General features: G+C 43.2%; 1 protein-coding gene across 1 annotated transcript; it reads right to left on the minus strand.

Moving 5' to 3' along the window:
* Nucleotides 1-2188: 2188 nt before the first annotated feature.
* Nucleotides 2189-15015, minus strand: LOC129825123 (endothelin-1-like). Its single transcript, XM_055884933.1, has 4 exons — nt 14838-15015; nt 4518-4686; nt 2494-2622; nt 2189-2385 (listed from the first exon to the last, which is right to left on the minus strand). The coding sequence occupies exons 1-4, from the start codon at nt 15001-15003 to the stop codon at nt 2277-2279; spliced, it is 573 nt and encodes a 190-aa protein (XP_055740908.1). The 5' UTR covers nt 15004-15015; the 3' UTR covers nt 2189-2276.
* Between the last annotated feature and the right edge of the window lie 3285 nt (nt 15016-18300).

Here is an 18300-nt window from a genome sequence, read left to right on the forward strand (position 1 = left end):
GCATTGTGGGAGAAGACTAGACAGGGCTGAGGGTGTAATCATGTTCAATCCAGCGGTTCTGCAGGCTTCTTCAGGCTGACAGAGCAATGGTCTGCAGGGAGCACAAAGAGGACAAGGTCCATCTCTGATCCCCAAAGCAATGGGCGACCTGACCATAAGGTGAGCAGAGGAAAGGAGAGGAATGATGATTGGATGACAGCCACTCTTTTCTTCTCCATAAATGCTGGACTGACTAGGGTGTTCAGCCAATGAGTTCCTCCATTGTAAGGTATGCATGCTGTACATACCACACACACACACACTTCTTAGGCTGTGCCTAGAGGGAACATTTCACAGGCAGATATAAACTCAAGGGGTTGATGGAAGATCACTGTGACAACTAAGGTACTGTGTAATAAAACCGCAAGCATCTAGGGTATGTTGTCATGTATTAGCTATAAAATCATCTTTGAAAGAATATACAGTTGAAGTCGTTAATATACAGTTTAAAATTCCCTGTCTTAGGTCAGTTAGGATCACCAATGTATTTTAAGAATGTGAAATGTCAGAATAGTAGTAGAGAGAATGATTTATTTCAGCTTTTCTTTCTTTCATCACATTCCTAGTGGGTCAGAAGTTTACATACCCTCAATTAATATTTAGTAGCATTGCCTTTAAATTGTTTAACTTGGGTCAAATGCTTCAGGTAGCCTTCCACAAGCTTCCCACAATGAGTTGGGTGAATTTTGGCTCATTCCTACTAACAGAGCTAGCGTAACTGAGTCAGGTTTGTAGGCCTCCTTGCCCCCACAACATGATGCTGCCACTCCTGTGCTTCACGGTTGGGATGGTGTTCTTCGGCTTGCAAGCATCCCCCTTTCTCCTCCAAACATTACAATGGTCATTATGGCCAAACAGTTATATTTTTGTTTCATCAGACCAGAGGACATTTCTCCAAAAAGTACGATCTTTGTCCCCATGTGCAGTTGCAAACCGTAGCCTGGCTTTTTTTATGGCAGTTTTGGAGCAGTGGCTTCTTCCTTGCTGAGCGGCCTTTCAGGTTATGTCGATATAGGACTCGTTTTACTGTGGATATAGAACATATTGTACCTGTTTCCTGCAGCATCTTCACAAGGTCCTTTGCAGTTGCTCTGGGATTGATTTGCACTTTTCGCACCAAAGTACGTTCATCTCTAGGAGACAGAACGCGTCTCCTTCCTGAGTGGTATGACGGCTGCGTAGTCCCATGGTGTTTATACTTGCATACTATTGTTTGTACAGATGAACGTGGTACCTTCAGGCGTTTGGAAATTGCTCCCAAGGATGAACCAGACTTGTGGAGGTCTACAATTTTTTTTTATGAGGTCTTGGCTGATTTCTTTAGCTTTTCCCATGTTGTCAAGCAAAGAGGCACTGATTTTGAAGGTAGGCATTGAAATACATCCACAGGTACACCTCCAATTGACTCAACTTATGTCAAATAGCCTATCAGAAGCTTCTAAAGCCATGACATTTTTATGGAATTTTCCAAGCTGTTTAAAGGCACAGTCAACTTAGTGTATGTAAACTTCTGACCCACTGGAATTGTGATATAGTGAATTATAAGTGAAATAATCTGTCTGTAAACAATTGTTGGAAAAATGACTTGTGTCATGCACAAAAGTAGATGTCCTAACCGACTTGCCAAAACTATAGTTTGTTAACAAGAAATTTGTGGAGTGGTTGAAAAACGAGTTTTAATGATACCAACCTAAGTGTATGTAAACTTCTGACTTCAACTGTAAATGTTTTACTTTTGGATATGTCATACAATAACCCACCTGTCCTAGATCACACAGCTTATTTCCTGTCTGGTTTGGCATATAACTCACTGTGAAGAACAATGAACAGCATTGCTTTGCATCTACGGCATCTTTCACTTTCAAACTTCATGACAGAAAACATGTCCAAAGGATGTAAGTGGTCAAAACATGTTAAAATGACAGATACTTTTGACAGAGATACAAGACATTTACATATACTCTCTTAATACTGATCATTTCTGCATTAATGTAACAATATCTGATTTCAAAATGATGTTTGTACTGTATGTTGTAAAGTAGAAATATATATGTACAGCAATAAAATCATATAAAAATTATTCACAATGACAAAAAGAAGGCAAAGTTACGGCATAATTTCATAAATACACTTCAGACACAGACCACCATTGTACAATGTTCTTTTGCATCGTATTGTAAAAGACACCAATGAAAGTGGATGACACATGGAACTAGGATGATATCCATTCTCTCCTTTCAGGTTTCTTGAATTAGTGTGTGTTGCTTCCTTTCATCCGAGATTCCAGCCTTATATCGCTTCTTAAACTTTGTCGCAAACCTCCTCTTGACCAAATCATTTTCACCTCTATGGAAATTAGGACAAAAATGACAATTTAAACTCCTTTCCTCCCAACATTTGACATGGCATAGCAATGATATTAACACACCTGAAATGTGATTCAAGAACACTTACTCTTTGAGTGTACGCAAGGCAGAGCAGAAGTGAAGACACTCAAAGTCATTTCTCTCCGCGCAGAAGCATCGTCCCACCTCTCTCCTCAGTCGAACAGGGAAAGAGCCCACTCCATATGGCACTATCTGACTAGAAACAGAGTTAGGGGATTGATGAGCACATTTTGTACATGGAAGGATTAACAATATCTTTGAATTGAATGGATGTGTTTCTTAACCTACAAAGGGTACTCAGTGTTTTGTTTTATTTTATCACAGCACAGAATGTCTGGAATTTTATCTTGAAGCTCTCATAATAGCTCAATATCCTATCACTATTGGCACTCACAAAATGCTTTCACAGAACCAATTAAGCAGATACCATATACTGTATACAACTGCATGGCCCTGAAAAGCTGGGCAAACACTGGTGTCTAATGAGCCTCGAGAGTATAATGTAATAAAACCTGTCTTACAGGACACAGAGAGGACGGCAGTCTGTAATAACCCATTTATATCTCCTGAAGCTGCTCTTTCATTGCTCTGGGAATTAACCTTTATCCTGATGCCAACCAGAGCATGTCTGCCTGCCCGCCATTATGGCTCGATGCCCATCTCATGCCTGGAACATGTTAACAAGACCATGCACACCGTCAACTGATTCCAGATGCCATGCACGGCTCAAAGCATCCCCATCAAACAGGGTCACCTCCTCCCTGTGTTCTCCACACACCATCACACACATGCACTCATCCCTCGCACGCTGACGTACACACTCACACACATGCTCCCATCTATCTGTCTGTCTGTTGGTCAGTCGGTCGGTCTGTCTGTCTGTGTCTGTCAGAGCAGCCTGCTCTTTAAACACTAACACATCTGCATTCCAAACTGTGTTTTTGGCAGCTGTTGAAAGGTGACCCTTTTTTTTCTCATCTCTTTCTCCCTGTTGTAGTTTTTTGGACGGTGAATGCCTGTCTCTATGACTGCCAGTAAATGTCCCCAAATTTTTAGGAACTGTGACCTGTCGTAGTTGCTAGAGTTGGCGTTGGAAGTAGATAGCTTGAGTCAACAGAGTTTAATAGAAACCACACATGAGTTTCATAAAACCCTATGCTAATTTTGGAAATGAATGGTTATTTGCGAACTTTTAATATGAAATGTAATATCAGTTCCTAACTGCTGATGTCCATCCCTTTGTCTTAATAATGTTTGGTAGGCGGACGTGTGGTATTACCAATGATATGATAATGATAACAACAAGGGATTACATAATTGCATACTACTACTGTGATTCCATGTTTAAACATAGCACAGTACCTAAAATGTATAGGCCTTAGTCTTTAGTAGCTGTTTTTGGCTAACCATGGGGAAGTACAGCCTAGTGGCAAACTTATAGAAACCTGGTACTTCCAGAACACATATGAAAGCTCTTTTGAGGAAACAAGGAATTAACAAGAGGACAGATTCCCTAATCACTGCTCCAACTAATTGGATGTGGGATATTTGGGTCAGGAAGTATTTTCAGATACATCTTATTGTAGGTTGACTAGTAAATGTTGAAGAGTTACACTACTTGTTTTTGGAAAATGTGAGTAGATATCTTTTTTTATGTTACACAAGAAGCTTCAGCAGGAAAGAGTTGAGAGACAGTCTGAGTTGATGATAAACAGTAGCTGCCTCTTATTTTACATTAAATCCTTGACACTTTGCGGTTTTGAGATTTACAGAGTACCACAAATCATCCAGCTCCTTACACCCTGATGTGATAATGAATCGCAAAAAAATATTAAAAACCCTGTGGCTTCTCATTGCGCTGTCACAACACACCATGGCTCAATGCAAAAATATGATACAGCATGAGAATTTATCATTCAAATGTCACGCATTTCCACCTTTTCAATCCAACAAAACTATGTAGAGATGTAGCTCTGATTTTACAACACAGAGATGTGTCTTCAAGATCTTTCTAGCTATGGTATGTTTATGAGGGGGTGAATTGCAGTTTTGCTGTGTGATGTTCGTGTGTGATTGTGTCGATGGACTCACCCAGGAGTGTTGACCCAGACGATGCCGATGTGGCAGAAGTACACACATTCTTTATCTTTCAGGTTCTCACAGGAACAACGCCTCTCCCGCCGATGGGGCCTGTGGTTAAGCAGCTTCACGGGGCCCTCCTCTGGACCAGTCCCAGGGATAGAGGTGGAGTCTGAGTATGCTGGGAGAAAGGGAAAACCCATGAATGAAGCATTATATCAATATAAGAAACGCTAATGAAACTTTTACAAGGACATAGGGTACAGAATTGTGAGATTGCGGTCACTCCATTTGTATTCGTTTCTGAAGAACAGTGTGTACTGTAGCTCATTTGGCACTGCTAATGTGGTTATAATCGTGACACATCCATCCTATTATGTGCTTCTCATAGGGGCCAATAGTCTATAAAACAATTCACTTATTGAGTGTCCTCCAGCCCTCTCACCGTCTATAGGCCATCTTACTGCCACTGGGCTACACTGGGCAACAGACAGGCTTTTATCCAGCCCTCAGAAAGACAATGATCAGCACTGGTTATTCATTTGATGTCAGTCAGACACACAGTTGAAGTCGGAAGTTTACATACACCTTAGCCAAATACATTTAAACTCAGTTTTTCACAATTCCTGACATTTAATCCTAGTAAAAATTCCATGTTTTAGGTCAGTTAGGATCACCACTTTATTTTAAGAATGTGAAATGTCAGAATAATAGTGGAGAGAATGATTTATTTCATCTTTTATTTCTTCATCACATTCCGAGTTGGTCAGAAGTTTACATACACTCAATTAGTATTTGGTAGCATTGACTTTAAATTGTTTAACTTCTGACCCACTGGCCAAATTGTTTAATGTTTCAGGTAGCCTTCCACAAGCTTCCCACAATAAGTTGGGTGAATTTTGGCCCACTCCTCCTGACAGAGCTGGTGTAACTGAGTCAGGTTTGTAGGCCTCCTTGCTTGCACATGCTTTGTTCAGTTCTGCCCACAAATGTTCTATAGGATTGAGGTCAGGGCTTTGTGATGGCCATTCCAATACCTTGACTTTGCTGTCCTTAAGCCATTTGGCCACAACTTTGGAAGTATGCTTGTCCATTTAACTTCCTGACTGATGTCTTGAGATGTTGCTTCAATATATCTACATAATTTTCCATCCTCATGATACCATCTATTTTGTGAAGTGCACCAGTCACTCCTGCAGCAAAGCATCCCCCACAACATGATGCTGCCACCCCCGGGCTTCAGGGTTGGGATGGTGTTCTTTGGCTTGCATGCCTCCCCCTTTCTCCTCCGAACATAAAAATGGTCATTATGGCAAAATAGTTATATTTTTGTTTCATCAGACCAGAGGACATTTCTCTAAAAAGTACGAACTTTGTCCCCATGTGCAGTTGCAAACCGTAGTCTGGATATTTTATGGCGGTTTTGGAGCAGTGGTTTCTTCATTGCTGAGCGGCCTTTCAGGTTATGTCGATATAGGACTCGTTTTACTGTGGATATAGATACCTTTGTACCTATTTCCTCCAGCATCCTCACAATTTTTGTTTGCTTTTGTTCTGGGATTGATTGGCACTTTTCACACCAAAGTGTGTTCATCTCTAGGAGACAGAACGCTTCTCCTTCCTTCCTGAGCGGTATGACGGCTGCTTGGTCCCATGGTGTTTATACTTGCATACTATTGTTTGTACAGATGAACGTGGTACCTTCAGGTGTTTGGAAATTGCTCCCAAGGATGAACCAGACTTACGGAGGTCTACATAATGGGGGGACCTGGATCCCAAGTGTGTGGGCTCAAGTGGGCCGTCACAGGCCCACCCAAGGCTGTGCCCGTGCCCAGTCATGTGAAATCCATAGATTAGGGGCTAATGAATTTATTTAATTTGACAGATTTCCTTATATGTACTGTAACTCAGCAAAATTGTTGAACTTTTTGCATGTTGCGTTTATATTTTTGTTCAGTATAGAAAGCTGTGAAAACGACCCAACATGTTTCTGATCAGATTTCAGTTCTGCTTGGATGCATATTTTATGTGGTTGAAATACGATCAGCTTTTATGATGCTGATAAAGGAATCACCTTTACAGAAGGTATCTAACTGCGCATTCATTCATATTCACAGGATTACCGGGGATATAATCTGTGGTAGTTCATAACGCTACATCCAGAACTAATCTTGTTAAAACAGGGCCAGGGGCTCTGACAATGTTGCCTCAACATTCTGCCGGAGATCGCTTCTCACTTAATGGGTTGGTATGGATTAAATAGTAAACTCATGGATGTCTTTGGCAATCAACTGAAACGCTAAAGCAGTGAACTCTCACTTCTCCAAACAGGTCACTAAATAAAATGTAATCTCAGGAGGCACGCAAGGCTTGTATTGTAACATTTCCATAGTAAATGCCAATACAGTATAATCCATGGTCCAGGCTCTGTTTGGCGGAGTCTGTAAGACCCCAACCTTTAATTTCCTTGCTATAAGTCTAAAGCAAGATATCCACCATTAAAACAGTTCCCTGATCAAAAGATGATTTACCTTTAACTATTTGCATCAGTCAAAGCTACTTATGTAAATCACTCGACACCTGTATGATCAGACTCTCTGTTGGGGCATTTTCCCTGAGACTTGTTAATAAAGAGCTGAAGAGGACCGCTTTGGTGTACAAGGGAAATCTGGTTTCCTTCAAGTGATAAAAAGTCAAACCCCAACCCAATTATCAGAAGCTGCACTCGTGGCTTGCCCCAACAGACGCCTGAATGCACTGCATGAACTTGCAGGGAACACGCATGGTACAATGTGGTTGGCCACTGATTCATTGGAGTGCTTTAAACCCAAATCCACATGGCATTTGGGATTCTCCACCACTTGAGCTTTGTAGCACATGTATTAAACTATTGACCTTTACAGGGTGTAACAGTTTGATACAATTTACAAAATAAAATATAAAGCGTAAGAAATATATTAGGGTTAGATGTGGGAAACATAAGAACGTAGCTATGTGTAGACAGTGTCATTATCAGAAAATAAATCCCTGTCTATACTGGACATACAGTGGCAACCTAATCTAGGCTTCATCTGGGCTATCAGACTGTAATAATACAGTTGAAGTCGGAAGTTTACATACACTTAGATTGGAGTCATTAAAACTCGTTTTTCAACCACTCCACACATTTCTTGTTAGCAAACTATAGTTTGGCAAACCGTTTAGGACATCTACTTTTGTGCATGACACAAGTAATTTTTCCAACAATTTTCTACAGACAAATTATTTCACTTATAATTCACTGTATCACAATTCCAGTTGGTCAGAAGTTTACATACATTAAGTTGTCTGTGCCTTTAAAAAGCTTGGAAAATTCCAGAACATGATGTCATGGCTTAAGAAGCTTCTGATAGGCTAGTTGAAATCATTTGAGTCATTTGGAGGTGTACCTGTGGATGTATTTCAAGGCCTTCCTTCAAACTCAGTGCCTCTTTGCTTGACATCATGGGAAAATCAAAAGAAATCAGCCAAGACCTCATAAAAAAAAATTGTAGACCTCCACAAGTCTGGTTCATCCTTGGGAGCAATTTCCAAACGCCTGAAGGTACCACGTTCATCTGTACAAACAATAGTATGCAAGTATAAACACCATGGGACTACGCAGCCGTCATACCACTCAGGAAGGAGACGCGTTCTGTCTCCTAGAGATGAACGCACTTTGGTGCAAAAGGTGCAAATCAATCCCAGAGCAACAGCAAAGGACCTTGTGAAGATGCTAGAGGAAACAGGTTCAAAAGTCTCTATATCCACAGTAAAACGAGTCCTATATCAACATAACCTGAAAGGCTATGAAGAAACCACTGCTCCAAAACTGCCATAAAAAAATCCAGACTACGGTTTGCAACTGCACATAAGGACAAAGATCGTACTTTTGGAGAAATGTCCTGTGGTCTGATGAAACAAAAATAGAACTGTTTGGCCATAATGACCATTGTTATGTTTGGAGGAGAAAGGGGGAGGCTTGCAAGCCGAAGAACACCATCCCAACCGTGACGGACGGGGGTGGCAGCATCATGTTGTGGGGGTGCTTTGCAGGAGGGACTGCTGCACTTCACAAAATAGATGCCATCATGAGGAAGGAAAATTATGTGGATATTGAGGCAACATCTCAATATATTGAAGCAACATCACAAGACATCAGTCAGGAAGTTAAAGCTTGGTTGCAAGTGGGTCTTCCAAATGGACAATGACCCCAAGCATACTTCCACGGTTGTGGCAAAATGGCTTAAGGACAGCAAAGTCAAGGTATTGGAGTGGCCATCACAAAGCACCGACCTCAATCCCATAGAAAATTTGTGGGCAGAACTGAAAAAGCGTGTGCAAGCAAGGAGGCCTCCAAACCTGACTCAGTTACACCAGCTCTGTCAGGAGGAATGGGCCAAAATTCACCCAACTTATTGTGGGAAGCTTGTGGAAGGCTACCTGAAACATTTGACCCAAGTTAAACAATTTAAAGGCAATGCTACCAAATGCTAATTGAGTGTATGTAAACTTCTGACCCACTGGGAATGTGATGAAAGAAATGAAAACTGAAAGAAATAATTCTCTCTACTATTATTCTGACATTTCACATTCTTAAAATAAAGTGGTGATTCTTTACGAGGATTAAATGTCATATATTGTGAAAAACGGAGTTTAAATGTATTTGGCTAAGGTGTATGTAAACTTCTGACTTCAACTGTACATCTGTGTTTCATTTTCAATAAATGCGCAAACATTTCTAAAAACAAGTTTTCTCTTTGTCATTATGGGGTATTGTGTGTAGATGACTGTCCCACAACAACATGTGGAATAATTCAAGGGGAATGAATATGTTCTGAATGCACTGTATATGGTACAATACAATATAAGGGTGGCATGTTACCATAAGCAACAGTTTTGCTGTGTATAATGGTTTAAATGGATTCCAGACATTGCTGAACTAACAGATGTTAAACTCTTATTATCATATATCAGAAACAATAAACCATAGAGTGTACTTTAACAACACCCATAACACAGGACATAGTTTTTAGAAGTATCTATCTAATAAAATCCATCATAATAATCCACAATAATAATCCATGTTTAATTTGTGTTATCAATTATTATTTTTTTGCTTTCATAAAGTCTTGACCTTGATAAATAGTCTACAAGGTCTCCTTCCCCATACAATTAGGATTGACGTTAATAGAGAATGTTTTCCTGGTTCAGATCATTGGGCGGTTAAATCTCAGCCCACCACCAGAGCTGAATCCCTGTTTCCTCCAGCTAAAGCCCTCTAAACCAGTGAGGTGTTGCCTGGGGGTCTCCATTATAAAACTGACTTACTGTATGCTCTATGGTTCCGAAGGGAATTTGCAGCAGCAACACATGACGTAGAAATATTCAGACCAAAAGAACAGTATATTTTTTATATTGGGCTAAATGAGTTGTCCAAATTCCTGAAAAGAACTGTGTGATGTAATGCAACAGCCCCATTGTGAACACCTGTTGCATTGTATCTTTTGATCTAGAGATATTACAAATCTCGAGGAATCTATAGAAATAGTACACATCTATAGAGAGTACGTATCTCTAGATAGTTACCTCTTACTTTCATTTGTGTCCTGACCTAAACTTATCCGTTTTTTCCTTCTTCAATCAAGGAGAACGTAGCTAGGTGGTTTGAACTTTTCCCTCAGATTCAAAAAAAAGATGGCTATTTTTTAACCCCTTGTAATTAGCATCAGATGTTTGGCTACCACAGCAGGAGAGTGGTTAAGGATTCTTCATGTATAAAAAACACACTCATTTATGTAACGGTCCTGACCTGTTTTATGTTGTTTTTGTATGTGTTTAGGTCAGGGCATGTGTTTTGGGTGGGCAGTCTATGTTATCTGTTTCTATGTTGGTTTTGGTTGCCTGGTATGGCTCTTAATTAGAGGCAGGTGTTTTGCGTTCTCCTCTAATTAAGAGTCATATTTAGGTAGGGTGTTCTCACTGTTTGTTTGTGGGTGATTGTCTCCTGTGTCTGTGTCGATGTTACACCATACGGGATTGTTTCGGTTTGTTCGTGCGTTTTTGTAGTAAGTACTTGTTCGTTCGTTCTGCGTGTGTTATGTCAGTTCGTCGTGCTAAGTCTGTCTACTTTCGTTTTGTTATTTTGTTAGTTTATTCAAGTATAGTTTGTTTCGTTTCGTCTTGTAAATAAAATTCATCATGTATTCACAACCCGCTGCGCCTTGGCTCGATCACTACTCCTCCTCTTCTTATGAAGAGAGAGAGGAACGCCGTTACAGAATCACCCACCATTCCAGAGCCAAGCAGCGGAGTAAATGGAGTAAGGGACAGGAAAAGAAGGAGCAATGGACATGGGACGATATATTGGACGGAAAGGGTTGCTACACATGGGAGGAGATCCTGGCTGGTAGGGATCGCCTCCCATGGGAACAGCTGGAGGCACTGAGGAGAGCAGAGGCTACCGGAGAGAGGAACCGGAGCTATGAGGGAACGCGTCTGGCACGGAAGCCCAAAAAGCCCGTAAGTAACACCCAAACATTTCTTGGGGGGGGGCTAAGAGGTAGTGGGCCAAGAGGTAGTGGGCCAAGGGCAGGTAGGAGACCTGCGCCCACTTCCCAGGCTTACCGTGGAGAGCAAGAGTACGGGCAGGCGCCGTGTTACGCAGTAGAGCGCACGGTGTCTCCTGTACGAGTGCATAGCCCAGTGCGGGTTATTCCACCTCCCCGCACTGGTAGGGCTAGATTGGGTATTGAGCCAGGTGTCATGAGGCCGGCTCAACGCGTCTGGTCTCCAGTGCGTCTCCTCGGGCCGGCATACATGGCACCGGCCTTACGCATGGTTTCCCCGGTTCGCCTACATAGGCCGGTGCGGGTTATTCCACCTCCCCGCACTGGTCGGGCGACCGGGAGCATTCAACCAGGTAAGGTTGGGCAGGCTCAATGCTCAAGAGTGCCAGTACGCCTCCACGGTCCGGTATTTCCGGCGCCACCTCCCCGCCCCAGCCTAGTACCTACAGTGCCTACACTACGCACTAGGCTACCAGTGCGTCTCCTGAGCCCAGTTCCTCCTCCACGCACTCTCTCTGTAGTGCGTGTATCCAGTTCGGTGCCTCCAGTTCCGGCACCACGCACAAAGCCTCCTGTGCGTCTCCAGAGCCCTGAACACACTGTATCTTCTCCCCCTACTAATCCTGATGTGCTTGTCCTCAGCCCGGTGTCACCAGTGCCGGTACCTCGCATCAGGTATAGAGTGGGCTTTGAGAGTACAGTGTGTCCTGTCCCTGCTTCCCGCACTAGTAGGAAGGTGCTTATCCTTAGCCCGGTGCCTCCAGTTCCGGCACCACGCACCAGGTCTACAGTGCGCCGTATCCGGCCAGAGCCATCCGTCTCCCCAGCGCCATCTGAGCCATCCGTCTCCCCAGCGCCATCTGAGCCATCCGTCTCCCCAGCGCCATCTGAGCCATCCGTCTCCCCAGCGCCATCTGAGCCATCCGTCTCCCCAGCGCCGTCTGAGCCATCCGTCTGCCATGAGCCTGCAAAGCCGCCCGTCTGCCATGAGCCTACAGAGCCGTCCGCCAGACAGGAGCCGCTAGAGCCGCCCGCCAGACAGGAGCCGCTAGAGCCGCCCGCCAGACAGGATCTGCCAGAGCCGCCAACCAGACAGGATCTGCCAGAGCCGCCAACCAGACAGGAACTGCCAGAGCCGCCAGCGAGCCATGAGCAGCCAGAGCCGTCAGAGAGCCATGAGCGTCGAGAGCCGTCAGCCCGCCATGAGCGTCGAGAGCCGTCAGCCCGCCATGAGCGTCGAGAGCCGTCAGCCTGCCATGAGCGTCGAGAGCCGTCAGCCTGCCATGAGCGTCGAGAGCCGTCAGCCTGCCATGAGCGTCGAGAGCCGTCAGCCTGCATAGACCTGCCAGAGTCCCTCAGCCAGGATCTGCCAGAGTATATCAGCCGGGACCTGCCCCTTGTCCCGGTGTTGCCCCTTGTCCCGGTGCTGCCCCTTATCCCGGTGCTGGTCTTTATCCTGGTGCTGCCCCTTATCCTGGTGCTGCCCCTTATCCTGGTGCTGCCCCTTATCCTGGTGCTGCCCCTTATCCCGGTGCTGCCCCTTATCCCGGTGCTGCCCCTTGTCCCGGTGCTGCCCCTTGTCCCGGTGCTGCCCCTTGTCCCGGTGCTGCCCCTTGTCCCGGTGCTGCCCCTTGTCCCGGTGCTGCCCCTTGTCCCGGTGCTGCCCCTTGTCCCGGTGCTGCCCCTTGTCCCGGTGCTGCCCCTTGTCCCGGTGCTGCCCCTTGTCCCGGTGCTGCCCCTTGTCCCGGTGCTGCCCCTTGTCCCGGTGCTGCCCCTTGTCCCGGTGCTGCCCCTTGTCCCGGTGCTGCCCCTTGTCCCGGTGCTGCCCCTTCTCCTGGTGCTGGCCGTTTATTTAGGGGATGTGAGTTTTAGGGTGGTCATTGGGAGGGGAGGACAGAAACGGGGAGTGACTATGGTGGTGTGGGGACAGCGTCCAGAGCCGGAGCCACCACCGTGGTCAACTGCCCACCCAGACCCTCCCCTGGACTTTGTGCTGGTGCGCCCGGCGTTCGCACCTTGAGGGGGGGGTTCTGTAACGGTCCTGACCTGTTTTATGTTTTTGTATGTGTTTAGGTCAGGGCATGTGTTTTGGGTGGGCAGTCTATGTTATCTGTTTCTATGTTGGTTTTGGTTGCCTGGTATGGCTCTTAATTAGAGGCAGGTGTTTTGCGTTCTCCTCTAATTAAGAGTCATATTTAGGTAGGGTGTTCTCACTGTTTGTTTGTGGGTGATTGTCTCCTGTGTCTGTGTCGATGTTACACCATACGGGATTGTTTCGGTTTGTTCGTGCGTTTTTGTAGTAAGTACTTGTTCGTTCGTTCTGCGTGTGTTATGTCAGTTCGTCGTGCTAAGTCTGTCTACTTTCGTTTTGTTATTTTGTTAGTTTATTCAAGTATAGTTTGTTTCGTTTCGTCTTGTAAATAAAATTCATCATGTATTCACAACCCGCTGCGCCTTGGCTCGATCACTACTCCTCCTCTTCTTATGAAGAGAGAGAGGAACGCCGTTACAATTTAGAATGTCCTGCAGACCAATACTAGTAGGTCACACAATCAAATGTTGTTTGGTTGATGAACGTAGTCCAATTGAGGATATGTTACATTAAAGTAAAATGTTATGTAATGAGAAATGTGGAAGTTGTGATTGACGGCTTATCTGTGAGCCATTTTATTAATTTACTTGACCTTATTTTACCAGGTAAATTGATAAAGCAACAACCTGGGCAAATGCTATAGGGAAATTGAAGGAGTTGCCAACTGGAATGTGGAGGTGTTAAGGTGTCCTTGAAGTTTAAGTGTTGGAAAATAAATCAGAACACTATGGTTTACATTAGCTGGCATCTAACTCTTATGGTCCATGACATGGGCCTCAAGAATAGATAAGGCCTTTGGGTAGTCAGAATGTCCACATTTCTCCCCTTTATATGTACGTATATAATACAATTCTAAAGTGGGATGCTGCTTTGCTAATACTGTAGTTTAAAGTATATGTACATTTCATCCATTGGAGTTTTTTGCTATTTTTACACTTTAGTCTTTTAGCAGATGCTCTGATCATGAGTGACTTACATTAGTGAGTGCATACATTTTCATACCGGTCCCCCGTGTGAATTGAAATCACAACCATGGCAATGCAAGCACTATGCTCTACCAACTGAACCACGCAGGACCATGTTTTGATACTTGTAATATATAACACTCTCCTCATTCGACATCAGCACAAAAATTAGATCAGTTCACATTGCATCAGCAGCAAAGATTATATCAGAGGTAATTTTTATGCAAACAATTTCTTTCTAATCTCGTACAGAATATTGTGACTCTTGAGCAGGGGATACAGACATCTCCTTCATAACAACTGTAGTAATGATATAAAATAGGCTTTTTTGTTCCCAAGTAGATTCAATAAATCAATTTAGCACACTGCTCATTTGAAGAACATATCAAAACAGACAGAGATAAAAGCACACAGTTAAAGCTGACAGCTGACCCTGGTATCTGCTCACAGGCATGACCAACATGAGCGCTCGCAATCACCGACTACATGTTATCTCTATTAAACCACAGCTCAGGTGCAACAAGTATACCCCACAGGATAGTAAAGCACACTTTATGCCGGTTAAAACAAAAAGTGCAAGCTTCTCATACGGTCTCAATAATCATTGTAAATTAGAATTTGTTCTTAACTGACTTGCCTAGTTAAATAAAGCATAACTAAAATAAAACAGTAGGAGAAAGGTCTTTACCTTCATGCTCCAGTATCAAAACCAAAGTAGTGGTCAGGAAGTAAAAAGTGGTGAGATCCATTATTCTGTTCCAATGTTCCAAACAGCTGTGAGTACAAACAGCTCCAAATTCAAAAATAGTAGTGACAATATTTCCAGAAGCAGGGATCAGTGAGAAGTGAAGCATGGAGAAGTTCTACAGTCAGTCCCAGACACTGGTCTGGAGCAGCAGCACCTCAGACACCAGTACACCCTCCCTTCCTCCTCCCCAGATTCTGTCTCTGTCACTACTTCTGCCTCTCCTCTCCCCCACAGTCCCACACATGGACAACAGCCCTACACTTGTGTGTGTGTGTGCGTGTGCGCAGCGATACACTACACTAAGTGTATACATCTCTGCTATGTGCTGCAGGCCTGCCTGTTACTGATAACATACAGCAGGAAAGAGCTGCCTTGAGAGAGGATTGTTTCTGACCACATCCCGAAAGGTGTGCTGAAGGTGTTGTCACAGGACCAAGCCAGTTGGGATTAGAATAGAGCACTGTGGTGAGTCCAGCACCAGAGCACAAGGAAAGCAGATGTTTTAGTGGGAAGGGAACTGGGGGAATAATTGGTTGTCAGATTCCCAGCAGGCAGTGGATTTTGAGGATATGTTTGGCATAAAGAGGTCTAAAGAACAAGTCCATGGAGCTAGAAAAAAAAGTATTTTGGAGGAAATCCTCAACTTCATATGGGGAAGATGTTTAGCACCATGTCTTTTAGCCAAACCAAGGGAAACCCATTGTGGCAAACCAACATTTTAATTAAAAGAATAAAGAGTCCATTGAAACATCTCAATTAACGCATCTGTGTGCCAGACATTTTGTTAATTGCTCTAAGCCAGGGTCCTGTATTGGCCTTGTATTAGGTAAAGTTTTGCTGCCTTCAAAATAGTTTACAGTACTCACATATTCCTCTCTCTAACCTGTGCTTTTTGTTTGTTAGAGTGTTTATTTATTTTCCATCCTTTGGCTATACCATTTGCACATCACATTTGGATCCTATCTAAGCCCAGATGCACTAACATCATCGTTGTGGTTTGTGTTGTTGGAGGTTGTGTGTGATATCTAGAAACTGTGAAGGTGAGTGAGTAACCTAATGCTTAAAGACCCTCCGTGTGAAAGTTTCCCTGAGCACTCTTCATTGGGGCTTGTAACATGATCACAGTAGGTATACTGGAGAATTCTGAGTCCCACCACAGGGGCTATTTCTTCCTACCCTCACTCCCATTTAGCAGAGTTTTAGACTTCTCATTAGTTGAGATTAGGCTTAGTTTTGCATTCAGGAGAGATAATTAAAGGCTTGGTGAAACACAAAACAACATCTTTGCTCACTGTGCCCCTGGCTACAGCAATTAGATACTTGAGGTGAGATGGGGTGGGAATGGATGAAGAGGAAAAAGGGAGACAAAAAAACTTCAGAGACTTTTCAGCCCAACTTCTCTCCCGCAAAGTCTGTGGAAGATTTAATGAACAGGTTGTCATCAACTGTCAGTAAATATGGCCACTCACTCACTAGGGCTCCCAGGGTTCGCGCTGCAGGAATATCTCAACAGTGCGTGCAGAATGTAAAAACTAAATTTACCCTACAAGTCTCTCTAAAGTAAAGGGCATAGCTTACTGGTACGTTTTGATCAAAGGAGGGGCAGTAAGAGACATTTAATTTATTTTTTAAGAGGTATGGGTGAGGGGCAATTTTGTGTTGTGACTCATAGGTGTGATCCCTTGGCTACGCTTTCTACTGGCTCAGGAGACATGACTTCACGGTCCATTTCTCATCATTTCAGAAATTGTTTGACACAATACAGATTTTTTTTGTAAGATGTTTTTGTCTTTCTCTCCTCCTCTGTTGAATATGGTTTTGTCTGAATCGTTAAAATCACAAAGGCCATCTTGTAAAATGTCAAATAGAACTTTGACTTCAAGTTTTAAGTCAAGATAAAACGTTATAATTTCTTATTGCCATTATCCAGACTTAACTGACTTGCGGAAAAACAAGAACAAGAACCTTGTGGATGATCATTAGAGCAATGAGAACAGCATGACTCCACCCTCCATTTCACCCTCCAACCATCCTATCAGGGCTACACAATGTGCATTATGAACCCTAACCCTAGCTTCATGTCCACACCCCAGGCTCAACCAAAATCCTAACCATAATTCTAACCTTAAACCAAGCTAAATGTCCACACCCTCGCTAAACCCTATTTCTTGCCATAACCCAATAACTACATGTATCTAATTCTAAGGACACTTACAGTAAGTGTGTTCCCAACACAGATGGTTCCAACTAATTTATCTTGGCACCAATGCTACAGCTGGAGCTTCATTCTTTCTGCATCGATACTTAGATAACAGGAGCCAGTTCCTGAAGTGTGACTAGGAGTGTAGGGTCAGCTGAGGGAAATGAATGCTAATTATATCATATTTTCACCTTCTTACCTCCTTCTCTGGGGGCAGATAGACTGCTAAACTTTCAAATTTGCAGTGGAAAGTTGATCTATGAATAGACTGAAAACATGAGCGTCACCACTAGAATACTAGACAAAATGGTCCAAAGAATGTAGATTAACTGCCTGGACTGACATCAGAAAGCACAAAAGGACACTATTGGAGAGCGATTCAAGGCAAATAAAACAGGCGAATCATGTCAGAAAACAGTTGATAAATAATGTAATCTACAAAGGGAAGGACTAATCCTTAAATATGTGACATGTCACAAAGGCAGGACAGCCATCGCAACGTGTGCCAATAGTTTAGACAGATGTGTTTTAGTGACCAGGCAAATGGTCTCATAGACTAGACGTAACATAGAAAACGTAAATCCGAGAAACTCGAATTAGTATGATATGTTACATTTGGTATGGTTACGTAAGACAGAAGTTAACAGAAAGGCACAAACGAAAGTGGGTAGGCTTATAATGTGAACCTCTAGCAATCCAAAGGTTGCGTGTTCGAATCTCATCATGGACTTAAGCATTTCAGCTAATTAGTAACTTTGCAACTGCTTACTACCTTCTATCTACTTTGCAACTACATAGCATGCTAGATAACCCTTCCCCTAACCTTAACCATTTAACCTAACCCTAACCTTAACCGTATGGGTGGGCGTATAATGTGAATGTCTAGCAACCCAAAAGTTGCGTGTTTGAAACTCATCACAAACAACTTTAGCATTTTAGCTAACTAGCAATTTTGCAACTATTTACTACTTTTTAGCTACTTTGAAATTACTTAGCATGTTAGCAAACCCTTCCCCTAACCATAACCTTAACCCTTTAACCTAACTCCTAACCCTAACCTTAACCCTAAACCTAGCCCCTAGCCTAGCTAATGTTAGCCACCTAGCTAACGTAAGTTACAACAAATTAGAATTCACAACATATATGTTTTGCAAATTCGGAACATATTATACAAATTGCAATTCGTTGCATATTGTACGAATT

Source organism: Salvelinus fontinalis, chromosome 27 (genome assembly GCF_029448725.1).
Source record: "Salvelinus fontinalis isolate EN_2023a chromosome 27, ASM2944872v1, whole genome shotgun sequence".
NCBI lineage: Eukaryota > Metazoa > Chordata > Actinopteri > Salmoniformes > Salmonidae > Salvelinus > Salvelinus fontinalis.

Excerpts from the sequence above, each read along its gene's own strand:
- LOC129825123 (XM_055884933.1), bottom strand. The coding sequence starts at position 15,003 with ATGCTTCACTTCTCACTGATCCCTGCTTCTGGAAATATTGTCACTACT. Across the intron at positions 4,687-14,837 it reads TTTGATACTGGAGCATGAAG|CATACTCAGACTCCACCTCT; the intron begins GTAAAGACCTTT and ends CCTTTCTCCCAG. Across the intron at positions 2,623-4,517 it reads GTCTGGGTCAACACTCCTGG|TCAGATAGTGCCATATGGAG; the intron begins GTGAGTCCATCG and ends CTCTGTTTCTAG.